The sequence below is a fragment of the Pteropus alecto genome, unplaced genomic scaffold, assembly GCF_000325575.1.
Source record: "Pteropus alecto unplaced genomic scaffold, ASM32557v1 scaffold22, whole genome shotgun sequence".
In the NCBI taxonomy this organism is placed as follows: Eukaryota; Metazoa; Chordata; class Mammalia; order Chiroptera; family Pteropodidae; genus Pteropus; species Pteropus alecto.
Genome location: NW_006434839.1, coordinates 8,353,313 through 8,368,413, shown reverse-complemented (window position 1 = coordinate 8,368,413; position 15,101 = coordinate 8,353,313). Strand labels below are relative to the sequence as shown.

Genomic DNA, 15,101 nt, shown 5'->3' with positions numbered 1-15,101 from the left:
TACATTGCTAGTAAGTAATAGATCAAAGACATAGCATTTGGTATATGCTTTTGGATATGAGCTTGTATTGCTTTAGAGTTAATAGTAATAGTAGATATCATTTAATGAAACATCCTCCTAACACTCAGTGAGGTAAGCATTATTACATTCACTTTACAGATGAGGAAATCGAAGTGTAGAGGTTAAATGGCTGGACCAAAACGATACAGGTAATAAAATGTAGAGATGAAATGCAAACTTAAGTCTGCCCACTGCCAAAGATTGAGTTCTTTTATTATGTGATATGTATGAGTTTTGTTTCCTCAGGTAGATTGTGAAATCTTGGGGATAGCAACCCTGTCTCTGTTTCCTCAGATTTCAGAAGTACCAAGCAAACTGCTTGCCCTCATTAGAGATATTGCATATATACTTTTTGAGTTTATTGTACAAGAGTTTAGAAGGATTAATCAGTGGCTTCATGAAGTTAATGGAAGAAAAGTTACATCTGTATTCTCTAACATCTAATGTATTTAGAATTTCTTCCAATTATGAATATAGGTAATAATATTAGAAATACTTGCGACTTGTCAAAGATAGAAGTTACAAATTTTTCCCATCATATTGTAGCATGGCAGATACTATAACTTTGAAATTATGAAATTACTAGACTTGCCTCTAGATCTTGTTATCAAATGTGTTATAAAAAAGTATATTTCTGTATCATAATTTTGTTTTTTCATTTTATAACTATATTTCAGTACAGTTGGTTTACTCTATAACCCTGTGTTTTTTCTTTTATACATTTAAACCTGAGGGTGGTTGGGTCACAGGGTTCACTGAACAGCCAGAGGGGTTTATGGAACAAAAAAGGCAAAGAGCTCATGCTGGAGTAATGTCTTTAACAGGACTTAGGTGGAATTGAGAGTTGGCCTTAGGAAGAAGCTTGGTTTCCATAAGGTCTGTAGGTAAAGAAAAATTTAGTTAAGAAGAATAATTATTAATTGAGAGACCAGATTCAAGAGAGTAAATTAAAAAATTGGAAGGGAAAATCTCAGTGGGATATTAGATCAAATGAGAGAAAACAAAGTGGAATGGGATGAGAATATTAGTTACAGATGACTAGAAGGGTTTAAATTCTGATTCGTAGCCAAGATAACAGCTGTGTGAGAAAATTAGCAAGGTGAGGTAGGGGCAGAAGAGGTACTTGGCAGGCTTTTTGGAAAGATTCTGGGAGAGTCCTGGTTTTTGATAGATGGAATAACTTGGATTTCTATGGAGTTTTGGATTTTTGTGACCTGGATAGTTGTGGGGGCTTTAGGGATTCAGCCTGCATTCTGGATTCTCAGGAGTATTTAAAGGACTAGGATGAGTACTAAGTCTGGGGGTTGGGGAGATACCCTGGCAGTGGCCCTTCATGAGAACATCTGGAAAGGTAACATTTAAAAACTGTACTAGTAAAAGGAAAATTAATATAGTAGTAATAGCTAATAGTAGTAGCTAACTTTATTGAGTACTTACTATATTTCAGTTACTGTGCTGAGTGCCAAAGCACTCACTTATTCCATTAATTCTATTGTAAAATAGATGCCCTCTTTCAGAATGGTTAATCTTGAAATTTTAGGGTCTTCCAGAACCTGATCTTAAAATTACTAGCATCTTGTAATAGCTGTTTTAGCCACCTAGACAAGAGTTTCCCAGGTGATACTGCCAAAGCTCACTGAATGTGCCGCAGATGTGTTTCATTGTGTTGAGGCGTTGACCCTGCTCAAACCTAGAATAGCAGGAGCCTACAGCTCAGTACCCTTGTGTGCCATAAAAATACTACCATTTGCTATGCATGCCATTATGAAAAAGGATGAGAAGCTCTAATCTTGATGATCAGATCTGTGTCTGATTGTCCCTTGGGGAGAACTGGTGGTTGAATCCTAGGATACAAACTCTTAGCCTTGGGAATGTGTATTAGGAGTTTCTAATCTTTTAATCTGAGGGGCGAGCAAAAACATACTTCATTGGGGAAGAAAGAACATGTGCTTGGAGCTCCAATTCACATTTAGATTTCCAACATATAATACATAGTATGTCTAATATAGATTACTAATGTTAATACCACCAAAAATTATGTTAAAATTTAAAATATGTGTGCATCATTTTGCTCATTCTGTACATACCCTTTAAATTGGTTAAAAATTAACTACAATTGACCCTGGAACAGCAGGAGTTTTAACTGGGTGGATCCACTTATATGTGGATTTTTTTCGATAAATATACAGTCAGCCCTCCATATCCCTGAGTTTCACATCTGTGGACTCAACAAACCATGAATCAAAAATTATTTTCAGTCCATGGTTAAGAATCCACAGATCCAGAGGACTGACTGTATACATTTATCTACACCATTTATATAAGGGACTTGAGCATCTGTGGATTTTGGTATTTGTAGAAGTTCCTAGAACCATTCCCCTGCAGATGCCAAGGGATGACTGGAATTTTGGGGAGTCAAGTTACATACGAATTTTCGACGATTCAGAGGTTAGCACTCCAACCTCCTTGTTAGTTCAAGGATCAGCTGTGTACTCTTCATTCATCTGTAATACACAATGTTCTTATGTGATGACTTTCTAATTAGCCCCCTCCCCACAATATTCTCTGAAAGATGTTAAGAATTAGAACAATTTTATTCTAGAAATATTTCTGTTGGGCCATCAGGTATATAGAAAAAATCTCACTAAAACACAATTGCTCGAGAGGTTTTAATAAATGATCATTTTTACTGAGACTTGAATAGATACAATGGAAGATTTTTTCCTCCTGATTTTATTGAACTTGGACCTGGAACTTGAGAATGGATTTCAGATCTCTAATTAATATTAAATGTCTAGTTACACTTATAGACTATGTTCTTGGGACCTTGGGTTTAGAATCCTATTTTATTCTGACTCTTTTACTAGTTAATGGTTATTGCTCTAATGTACTAAATAAACTTTTAAAATGGTACATAAAGAAATGAACATCAAAACATGATGATAATTTACTATTCATTGTATAAACCTTTTTGAAATTTTCGTTGTTTGCATATTTAAACTGAGAAATCCGTATTAAACATCTCAGGAATCCTTCATATATTCTGATGACTGGTGGCTACTGCCTGTGTCTGTCTTCATTCACACAGCTTCCTTTAGATGACAGGATGGGAAAGCATCTGTTACATCTTAGCTCCTCATTAAGTCTGATATGCCAAAAAAGAGCTGTGGACTTGGAAATTAGTAGCCCTGATGTCAGATATGGTTGACATTCTGTTTTGATATCTAATCAAAATTTGACAAGTGTTAGTTTCTTAAAGGTAATTGCATTATTCACTTTGAACTATACCAGTGTATATTAAAGTCTGTTTGCCTGTCTTTGAGTTCATCTTTTATCTGTGCATGGTTTTATGACATCATTTATTGGTCATTTAGAAAATATGATTCACTGAGTTATACAGGTCTTCCAAATGTTAAAACATTTCATTATATAATATTTTTAAAAAGCACATTCATTAACATCACTACGAATATCATCAGAAAAGTCTTAAGTATTAGGAAGTAGTTAAGCTCACAGCAGCAGTGGATACCAGTTTTCCAAAATTCTAATTTTCCTTTGAAAGCTTGAATTTTATCTTTGGCAACAAATAGTTGTTTTCCTTGAAACGACGGGTAAATAAATGTCTGGCAAATACCCAATCTTAAAACTCAGGAGTATTGCTGGGGCCATTAATCCTCAAAAAAAAAAAAAAAAAAAAAAAGTGGTATTCTGTAGGGGTGGGCGGGGACAAATGGCTCTTTCAGCACACAGTTCTAACAATTGTACAGGTCCTTTTCTCTGCAATAACCATCATGCTTCGGGATGCAGCAAAAGTGCTTTCTTTGTACTTCTCATTGTGTCACACAGAATACTAAAAAAGATGTGTATTTAATGATAGAGCTTTATTAAGATTAGCTTTTACTGCATCAGGGAATTCATAAATGAATTCTTTTTTTTTTAACTGCAAGTGTGTGATGATAAAAAATACAGTGCATTAGGTGTTGTTGTATGAAATACTGGTACACTTCTGTGCTGCTACTTTTTGTGACTACCAAGGTGCCAGCAGTTTTATTCATCATTGCCTTTACACCATGAGTATAAATGTTAGTGCACTAAAAATAAATGCTGATAAAGTCCTAGTTTTATTATGAAAAATAGTTTTGACTACATGAGACCTCCTGAAAGTATTTTTGGAAATACCCAGGAGCCTGTGGATCCCATGTTAAAAACCTCTCGTTTATTTTGTCACTACTGATGTAAAATGTTACCTCATCCTATGTCAGATTCCTCTGAATCCCTAAGAGAGTTTTGGATGTACTCTCCTCCAGTGATTACTTTCCTTTTCCTTCACTAATACCAAACTTATAATTGCTGTACCTTTTTAGTACGTTAATTTTCTTATTTTTATTATTTTGTGTATTCTTGCATTACTTTTCAGATAAGCTGGTTCAGTTACATGTCAAGAAAAACAATGGATATATACCATTGGAATTTTGATTGCGATTATATTAAAATTATAATTAATTTGAGGGGAATTGACATGTTTACAAAATCGATTTTTCCCATCTAGGCACATAGTATGTTTTTTCATTTATTCAGTTAAGTTAAATTTTATGTTTTCTTAAACAGATCTTGCATATTTTAAAGTATATTCTGAGATATTTTAAGCTGTCTTCACTATTATAAAGGGGCCTTTTTTCATTATATTTTCCAGTTGGTTATTATAGGTGTAAGGAGGTTGATTTTTATATGTTTACCTTGCATACACATTTTTAAAAAGTTTTTCAGTTGAATCTTTTGAATTTTTTAAGTAGGTAGCAATGTCGTTTCAAATGAGAATAGTTTTTCTTACTTTGCATTTCCCCCCTTATTGCACTGGCTAAGATTTCCCATATAGTACTGCACAGTAGCGATATTGGGCCTCTTTGTCTTGTTCCTGACTTGAGTGGCAATACTCAACGTTTCTCCATTAGTTTAATTTTTGAGGTTTTTGATACTTAAAATCTAGGAAAGGAAGTTTTTTTTGCCTTCTATTTCTTATATATTAAGAGTTTTTTAATGACTAGAAAGTACATTTTATTAGCATGATTTAAGATCATCACATTCATTTATCTTTTTCTTAATGTTGTGAATTATTTTAATATAGCTCCGATTATTGAACCATCCTTCTATTCCTGGAACGAATTCTATTTAGTTTCAGTGAAAACCTGGTAGAATTTTTTGCACTTAAAAATTTTTTTTGAATATAAATTCCTAGCTGAGATTGGCCTTAAATCCTTTTTCTTCTAGTTTTATTTTTAGGATTATGTTACTTTGATAAGTAGTTGAATTTTGAATCTCTTTCTGTGTTCCAATGTAGTTTAAATTATATAGTAATTATTTGTTTCTTGTGGGTGTGATAAAATTTGCCTGCTAAAATCTTCTAGCCCTAGCCCCGTTCCCATTTAGGGGGTGGGGTAGGGGGATATATAAGTGACCACTTTGAATTTATCTTGCAATGTTTTTATAATTAAGGATACTTCATGGTGGCGTGGATCATGTTTCTTTTTGCCACTGTAGCCCTGGCACCTAATAGTTCAGTGCTAGGCATATAGAAAGTGTTCAGAAAATTTGTTGAATGGATCTTAGTAGGCTTGAATAGTGATTTTACTTTACTAAAGTTTTATTTGAACTATGTTAATTTTTTTCTTTTTCTTTTCTTCTTTGTTTTTTCTTCTCAAAGTTCCACTCTTATCCTGGGGACCCAGCTTTAACTTTAGCATCTGGTATGTTGAACTTAGTGGCATTGATGATCCTGATGTAGTACAACCCTGTCTCAACTGGTATAGCAAGGTAGGACTGTATTTTTAAATCCCAATTTTATGTTTTTAATAATGGTAAAGGGAGAATTGTGTCAGTTTCTTGTCTTCATTGAGAATAATTTAAAATATTGAGAATAGTGATAATTACTATTACTAATCAACATTTATTAAGCATTTACACTCTGCCAGCTTTTAAGCAATCTTTATAACTTATTTAATCATAACCACTCTATTTGATTGGTATAGTCATTAACCCCATTTTACAGATGATAAAATGAAGCACTGAGAAGTTAAGTGTTTTGCCTAAGTTCACACAGTTACAAATGTTCAAGACAGTATGTAAACTCAGGCAGTCTGGCTCCAATGTCTGCCATTATAGTATTATACCCATCTGACCCTGAGTTTTGTTTTTAAGCTATATTGATAGAAATATTTAAACACAGTTTTTAGTAGGGATAGATGTGGTTCTAAATGGCTTTTATAATACATTCATCCATTATATTTGTGTTGATTAAAATAAGAATGTTTATTTTTCCTTTTAGAGAATTTAAAATAGTTTTTATAAATATTGTGCTTACAGGAAGAATCAAAATTGTATTTAACAATTTTATTCATAGGTCATTTTGTGCAATAGTTGCAGCCTGAAAAATGTGAGTTTAAATTATTGAGAAATAGGTCTTTTGGTTTTTTGAACACCTTTTATGCTTCATTTTTGTTTTTAATACATGTTAATTTGACTCTTGGCTAATATTTTTTAAAGGTGGGACTCTCTTCCATGTTAAGTAGGTGATAAAGCTTAGTCAAATTACCAGTTTCTGATATTTTTATTTGCAAGTGGGGTAAACTGATATACTCTTAGGAGATTGGGAAGCATTGGAGATTTTTTCCTAAGACTTTTTTGTATGGAATTTCAGCTCTTTTTCTGGTCAGCTTAATTGAACTTTTTCTTTGACTAATTTGTTTTTTGCATTTGATAATATTCAATTTAAAATAGACCCTGACTTTCAGTATTTTCTGTATTTTTCATAATTGTGGGATTTCTTATAAGTTCTTGCAAGGCAGAGGTGATATTTTTAAACATTAAAAATCACCTTTGTGGTGTTATGTACATAATTGATAGTATATGCTTAAAATTTCTAAATGTGGTTCTTTAAAAAAAAGGATTTAGCTCCTCTGATAGTTGAATAAAATGTTCCCTTTATTTTATGATATGTATGTGTTAATATACTCACACAAATCTCTTGATATTGCAGGAAGTTGTAAACTGCACTTCTTTCTCCAACACTGTAGAGAGATTGTATTCGAGAACTTAAAATTGTTCAACCACGTTTCACTTTTCAAGTTTTCTATATTTCTTATGAACCTCTAGGAATTAAAGTCTTTACACTCTTTGAGTTTCAATCTTTTTTGAAGCATTAAAATTCTATTACTTCATAAATCCTCTCCTACTATGTATCCATATACAGCCTGATAGGAAATATACAACGAGAATGTGATTCAGACTCCTAAAGTTTAAATAATTGAAAAGGTATTACTGTTTAATATTGTTCTGGATAGTTATGATAAATCTTTATTTATAGGCCAGTGGTAAGAAACTAATAATGTAAAATTAGTTTGGGTATAAGATCATTTTTTTTTTTTTGTTACTTGATAAACATTTTGGTTAACTATAGTGTTTAAGGAAAAGTGTTTCGATAACCTTATTAATAAAAAAAATTAGCCAGCTGTAAACTGCTGATTTGTTTCAAGTCTTGTAAATCTCCCTAAAAGATAATATTTTATTTTCTTGCCTTATTAAAGGATATTGCTTACAAGTAAATCATATTTTTGTTTGGTTTTCATGTATTGCTTCTGTGTCAATTTATTTTGTTAATCCTTATTTATAAATTTGTGGAAATCTCATAACATATTCTTGAAGTTAACTAATTTTTAAATTTTTAAAAAATTCTCTGTATGAGCTTGTATTTTTGGCATCATCCTGTTAGGGGAAGGAGTTAGTAGTAGTAGTAAATTGAACATTTCCTCTTTTGGGATTCTATTTAATTGAGATTTTTACTTATTGCTATTTAATAGATGGAGTAGCCTAGGTTTAGAAAAAAATTATAAAATTTAAATATCTCTTTCTGATGACTTTGAGTCATAAAACCTGTTTGTGAATTTGAAATACATAAATATTTGATATTTATCATTCAAGTGATACTAAGAACCATGAACAAAAAGCATAATATAATTTATATACATTATTAATGGTTTCTGTGCTTTCAGTACCAACATTGTAATCTGATTAGTAAAAGCTATGGAAGTTACAATTTTTACAGTCTTTAGTGGACTTTGATAAATAGTTTTTCAAAAGCTTTTCTTGAAAGTTGAGTTTCTAGGTCTGTTCTCATTTTTTTATTTTTTCATCTTTATGAAATATATACGTGTGTATATGCATATATATATCTTCATGTGTTTCATATCTTTCTGCTACATACTTTGTAACCTTTGGCAAGTTATTACAATTGACTAAGCTTCAGTTTTGCCATTTAAAAGTGAAAATAATCATGACACTAATGAATAGGGCTAGTATAGTGCTTAGCACATCGTAAATGCTCACTTTAAGTTGTCACTTAATATTTCCAATAGTAATAACTAAGCAGATCTCTTCTTTTCATATTTTTCTTGTGTTCCAGTAGTACCGTGAACAGGAAGCCATTCGCCTTTGCCTGAAACACTTTAGACAACACAATTATACCGAAGCCTTTGAATCACTGCAAAAGAAAACCAAGATTGCCCTGGAACATCCCATGCTAACAGACCTGCATGACAAACTGGTGTTGAAGGGTGATTTTGATGCTTGTGAAGAGCTGATTGAAAAAGCTGTAAATGGTATGTTATAAATACATAAATTTTGATTAGGGTGATTTCAGATATATGCACAAAACAGTTTTTTAAAAAGAATGTAGGATTATGCCAGTTATTAGTTTCCCTTTTTTTTTCCTTCCTGGTCTTTTCACTCTCTAACAACTGTTAGTTAGCTCCTTGGATTAGAGATTTAATCAGAGAAGTTCCCTCCCGCCAAAAAAAAGAAAGAAAAAAGAAGAGTTCATAATGTAATAAGACTTGAGAAAACAGAAATTCTTTGAACTCACATATCTAAATCTAATTGGTCATCTTGGGAAACCATGCACTTAGGAATGCTAACATTGACTAGGACTAAACCATGTTAGAAAAAGGCTTTTAATGTTACTTGTAGTATTAGTGGCCTCTTCTTTTACATATTTTTGTTAACAGCAAATTGTTATTTTTAAATAATGTAATTTGGGGATTGGGATGGTTGATAAGCCAAACAATGTTATTAGTAGGCAGTTATAATGAATGACAAAATGTATATTGGAAACATAAGTCAGATGCAATTATGAATGCTACATAATTGCTCATTTTCTTGTGTGGCCTGTAATCTGGTTTTGAAAGGTAATTGTTTTGGATGATGACACCCATTTGAATATTTAGAGTCTGATATGTCTTGTTATTTAAAAAAGGATCTCTGTTGTCGCTTTATAGAATGGCATCCTTTTAAAAAAACCTCCCACGGTGATTTTCATGGTTTCAAAGAACAGAATAGGTTCTTGTGGTTTAATAAAAAAATATTTTGTCTTTGTCCAATTCCTGGCACACTGCTCTTAAAATCTCTGGAATATGTGGAAGAATAAGAATGTCTTTTGTATACTGAGATAACTGGTCCCTAGATGGCTTCAAATCTCCAGAAAGACCAAACCATATGATTAAGAGGGCTAGAACTTCAGGTCCCTCATACTTCACCCCACTCCCAATCTGAGGAGTGGAGAGGGGTCAGAGATTGAGTTCAGTTACAAATGGCTGATGTTTTAATCAATCATGTCTACATAATAGAACCTTCCCCCAAAGCCCTAAACAGTAGGGTTCAGAGAGATTCCAGTTTGGTGAACATTTCTGGGTACTGGGAGAGTGGTATGCCTAGAGAGGGCATGGAACGTGTGTGTACACACACACACACACGCACACATGCACGCACGCACACACATACATCTACCCACCTTGCCCACCAGTACCTTGCTGTATGTCTTTTTTCCATTTGGCTCTTTCTAAGTTGTATCCTTTATAATTAACCAATAAGAATAAGTAAAGCACTGTCTCGAATTCTGTGATCACTCTACTGAATTATGAACCTGAGGAGGGTTGTGGGAGCCCCTGATTTATTAGCTGGTAGGTTAAGAAGTGTGGGTGTTCCAGGACTTGTGCTTGGCATCTGAAATGGGATTGTCATTTAGAACTGAGCCCTGTAACTTGTGGAATCAGGTGCTAACTCCAGATAGATAGTGTCAGAATTGAATTGAATTGTTGGATACCTGGTTGGTGTCAGGGAACTGGAGAAATGGTTGATGTAAAACCCTATGCATTTGATGTCAGAAGCAATTGTGTGTAAAAACAGCCTAGTGCTCAATATAAAACTTGTAGAATGAAATTTGGTGAATCATTTTATAGAAAGAAAGAATAATAGACTTTCTCAATGCTCTGCTTTCATATATTTTAATCTTATCACTGTTTCCATCTAGTATTATTAGGTACTCATTTATTAGATATTTAAATTTTATAAATTTAAAGTTAACTTAAAATACTTGCTTCTAGCTCTGATGAGTTATAATAACAAACCTGCCTCTCAGCTTGTACATTGTTACTGCTTATTTCATTGGTAATATTTGCAAATAAATGGCTATATTTGAAATAGAGTATACAATGAAATATAAGCAGATAGAATATATACGATAATCTCTTCCCAAACCATTAAAATACCACCAGTGAAAGTATATATTTATGTATGTATACCATCTTGAAGAATGAATTCTATACATTTTTTACCCTTATGAGAGTTAGAAAAGCACAGGTAATTTTGTGGCATTTTTGTTTCAAATCTTTAAGGCGTGTAATATTTTGTTAAGGTAAATAACAATAACAGCAACAAACCACTGACAACTTAATGTAATTATTAGGCTAAAAACAGCTATATTTTAAAACTGTCTTTTCAGCAATATATTCATTTAAAAGAATTTGTTAAAATCCCATCTAATTCTGATACTACAGAGACTTATCCTCTGGCTCTAGGAAGGAACCAAGTTATATTGGTAGTAACTCTACTCTTGAGACTTAGAGCCAAATCGTATTTTTTGTGCTCCTCAATTGGCCTGTAACAGTGTTTAATTAATAACCATTCCTTCCAGGGTTGTTCAGTTTGCTGCTGACTTCACTGATGATAATTTGTTGGACAAATAAGGAAGTAAACACTGCAGAGTTTTTGGCCTCTGTTCCATTAAAAACATAGCGGAGAAGGGCAAGGAGTTCCTGCTTGCTAAATAGGAAAGTCTAAGGAATCAAAATCATCTTCCATCAAGCATCTTATAACGGAAGAACAAAAATTACTTTTAGTATATGTGCTATATTACTCCGCTCTTCAAATATGGTCTATATTTTAAGAAAGTGTCTGTAATAGGCTTCCTATTTGCCTAGAAACATCTCTACATTTACATTTAACTTAATTAAAGGTCGTTCCTGAGCCAGTAATTGCTACTTCCTCTCTGACAATGTCAGGGAAGAAAAAGGTAGAATGCAGTGAAGATGGACAAAAGTCATCACCCAGGAACAGGAAGTTCTCAAAGAAATCCTCCCTTTGCAGTGTTTATTTCCTATGAAATAAAAGTTTACTTTTGTGAGATAAGGATAGGATAAAGTTTAATTGTTTAATGAGTAGTAACACTCCAACAGGCTGACTAGTTCCAGTGTTTCTTAAAGTTTCAACTTGAGGTCTTTATCTCCTTTCATCTCTCCTCTTTTACTTCCTTTAACCCTCCCTCCCTCTTCCCCTCTTCTTTTTTCTTCCTTTCTCTTGCCCCCCTTTTATCTGTCCCTTCTCACCCCTTGGTTTATGCAGTGATTGTTAATTATATGGTAGGCCTATTTTCCTCTTTAAGTTTTTTAAGTGAGATCACAAATCTTGTTGGTGTTAACTTTCCTCTTGTGGTGAGGTTTTTAACTCCAAATTTAGTATTGTTAATAGCTAAAGGGCTATTTATATTCTGTATTTCTATTTGAGTGATCATTGGTAGTTAGTTTGTGTCTTTTGAGGACTATGCTCATTTCATCTAAGTTGGTGAATTTATTGGCATAATTCATAATATTCCGTTATTATCCTTTTAATACCTTTATGTCATATCTTATTCTTGACATTGGTAAGTTTTTTTTCCCTTAGTATTCTGGCTAGAGATCTGTTAATTTTATTGTAAGAAAACAGCTTTTGATTTCTTTGTTTTGTCTTGTCTTTCTTTTTGTCTTTTTCTGTTTCTTTCTATTTCATTGATTTCTGCCTTTATTATTTTTTCCTACATGCTTTGGTTTTAATTTGCTTTTTTCCAGTTTTTTTAAATGAAAACTGAGCCCCTTTATTTGAGGTATTTTTCTAAGGTAGGCATTTGATGTCGAGTTTCCCTCTAAGCACTGTATTGTCTCTATAACACGAATTTTGCTATGCTGCGTTTTCATTTTTGTTCAGTTTTAAATACTTATGTATAAAGACACATTTTTATTTCTAACACTTAGGCCTTTCTACCCTTGTGTTTAATCTTTTGACCAGGATACTTAGTACAAGGTTGAGGTACATAGTGATAACAGATTTTCTTATATAGTTCATGATGTCAAAAGAAATGCTTTCAACATTTCATTGTTACATATGATTTTAGATCGGGGGTTTTTGGAAATCCTATATCAGATTCCTAGATTGCTAAGAGTTTACAGTATTAATGGATATTGAATTTTACCACTTTTTCTCTACCTTTTATGATTCGATTTTTTTCCTACTTTATTAATATGTGAAATAGTGATTGATTTTCTGATGTTAAACTTCAGTATTCTTAGCTTTGTCATATATTCTGCTGTATTTTGGATGTAGATTGACTGTTTTATTATAATTCTTTCAGCTATTTTCGTTAGTAAGATTGGCCTTGTAATTTTCTTTATCTTACCTTCTCAGGTTTAGTATCATTGTTAGGCTAATCTCACACAAATGGTTGAGGAGTTAACCTTTTTTTCCTGTGCTCTGAATATATGTAAGATTTGAATTATTTCTTTCTCATCTGCTTGGTAGAACTTACCATTTAGCTCTCTGTGCTTGGAATTTGCTTGGCCATCTCTTTCAAGATAGCTTCTTTTATTTTTTCCATACCGCAGTTGCTTCCCCTTCTCTTAACGCCTGTTAGCCTTTTTGTCATATGTCTCATTTTGGGCATAAAAGATTATTAGTTTTCTGCCAAGTATAGTTTTAAATATTACATAATTATCATTGTCATAGCTAACATGTATTTGAGGGCTTTACAATGTGCATTTGCTCTTCTAAACCCTACATATGAATTAATTTATTTCTCATACATATCTCCTTAGGTGGTAAGTATTGTTGTTATCCCCATTTAATAAATGAAAATGATTAGGCAGTTTGCCTCGCTAGTAAGTGGCAGAGCTAAGATTTAAATCCATACTCTTTATCACTATGCTTTACTGTCCTAGTAAATATTTACTGGCTCTATTATTTATTATTGTTCTATAAACTGCCATCATTTATATATTTCTCTTCAGAATTTGAACCAACTGCTGAAATGCATTTTTATTTTTTTTAATTTGTTTTACCCAGCCATTATTATTCTTGAATTATCAAAAAAGCTAATTTTCTCCTATACACATTATTTACCTATAAGTGAATTGTTAATTTTTCTTTTCAATGTAATCTCTTTCGGTTAGAAATCAGTTTGATAGAGGTTTGGGTATAGGCAGCAGTACTGTAATTTATTCTTTTTTCTTTTTTGGATCTTGGATGAGATTCGAACATTATTTTTTTCTTTGAATAAAAGCTTCCTTCCTAAGTGTCATTTTTTAATCATGTACTTTTTAAGATAATATTCACTATTGGAAATAAGAACAGCTTGTGCCTACTTAGGACTGTGTGAAATGTGTTTATTTATAATAGTCATAATCATAGGATAAAAATGAGCTAGTATTGGACCTGGACCTGGAGACTTCACATAGTTTTAAAATTGTTAGTGTGCTTTCTCCTAAGTGATATTTTCATTTCCTTTTCATAGTTTTACTTTTATCAGACCCTTATGATTTTTGAATTTTTGTCAAAAGTGGACATATAGAAATATTAACTGCCTGACTTCCTCTCTTTAAAACATAGAATTCTTAAAATGTAGATAGTTCACAGGCATGTTTAAATGCCTTACTTTTTAATTTGGTTTTGAGACTTTCAAAACAGTGTAATAGGTATTGTCATGCTTTTGTAGATGAGAATGTCATTGTCTCAATAGAGCCTAAATTTTTTTGCCAAATCACATAGAATGTCTACAAGTAAGCATATCAAAACAAAAGCAAGACCATTGCTTTTATTAGCAAAGACCTTATTAGCAAGACCTTTCAAGAATTAGAAATATAGGGAAAATGGTGATATTATTTGGAATGCAGAGGTGTCAATTTTTAATGTTTTTAGATCTCGAATGGGAGTTCTTTTACATTAAAACAAGGTACCGAAAGCAATGTACTTTAAAAAAATATTTACCCCGTTTTAATGTTTGCAATATTTTTGTTAATTACCTCAAAGGACTTCAAGCTTATGACTTTTCGATTTCTAAAAATTAAACTTGTTCTTTAGCATGCCTCTTATGGGTTTGAAACAGAATTTACTGTTTACCAAAGCCTCAGTAAGTAGTTTTGTTGCTACTTTTCTTTTGGAAGGTATAAAAGAAGATTCTTAAGCATGTTATTTTATTGAAAATAACCATTAAATATAACCTCCTCCATATCTGATCTGGGCTATTTATTGATGACCCAGGTTCCCTGGCAAAAGGCATAGTATATTTTAGAGTAGATAAAATGAGGTCATCTTTAATTCATCTTGTTTCTCTGTAAAGTGCAACACAGTTTTTTGTTTTTTGTGTTTTTTTTTAGTCTATATAATATTTTTTGTTTGGAGCAGTTAGATGATTTAATATTATAGAATGAAATGTCAAAAAGGTAATAATGGAGTTGGTTAGTTGTAGTGTAGAAAGATATGAGAGGGCTGGAAATGATGTTTCTAGCTTTTGTGTTTTATGTGAAACCGTGATTTCTCCAAAAGAAGAGGTGTTTTGTTTAGTTTTTGTTCTTGTTTTTTGGTAGAACAGCTAGCTTCACAAACTGGCCTTTGCTTATATGGAACCACTT

The 15,101-nt window shown here is 32.4% G+C and overlaps 1 protein-coding gene across 2 annotated transcripts in view; it reads left to right on the top strand.

Moving 5' to 3' along the window:
- The window catches only part of MKLN1 (muskelin 1), a 284,216-nt gene that overhangs the window by 190,527 nt on the left and 78,588 nt on the right, over positions 1-15,101 (top strand). For both annotated transcript variants that reach the window (XM_006910511.2, XM_025045829.1), the window contains 2 exons: positions 5,762-5,871; positions 8,519-8,711. In XM_006910511.2, the coding sequence (XP_006910573.1) occupies positions 5,762-5,871; positions 8,519-8,711 (303 nt within the window). The remainder of the gene's footprint in view (positions 1-5,761; positions 5,872-8,518; positions 8,712-15,101) is intronic.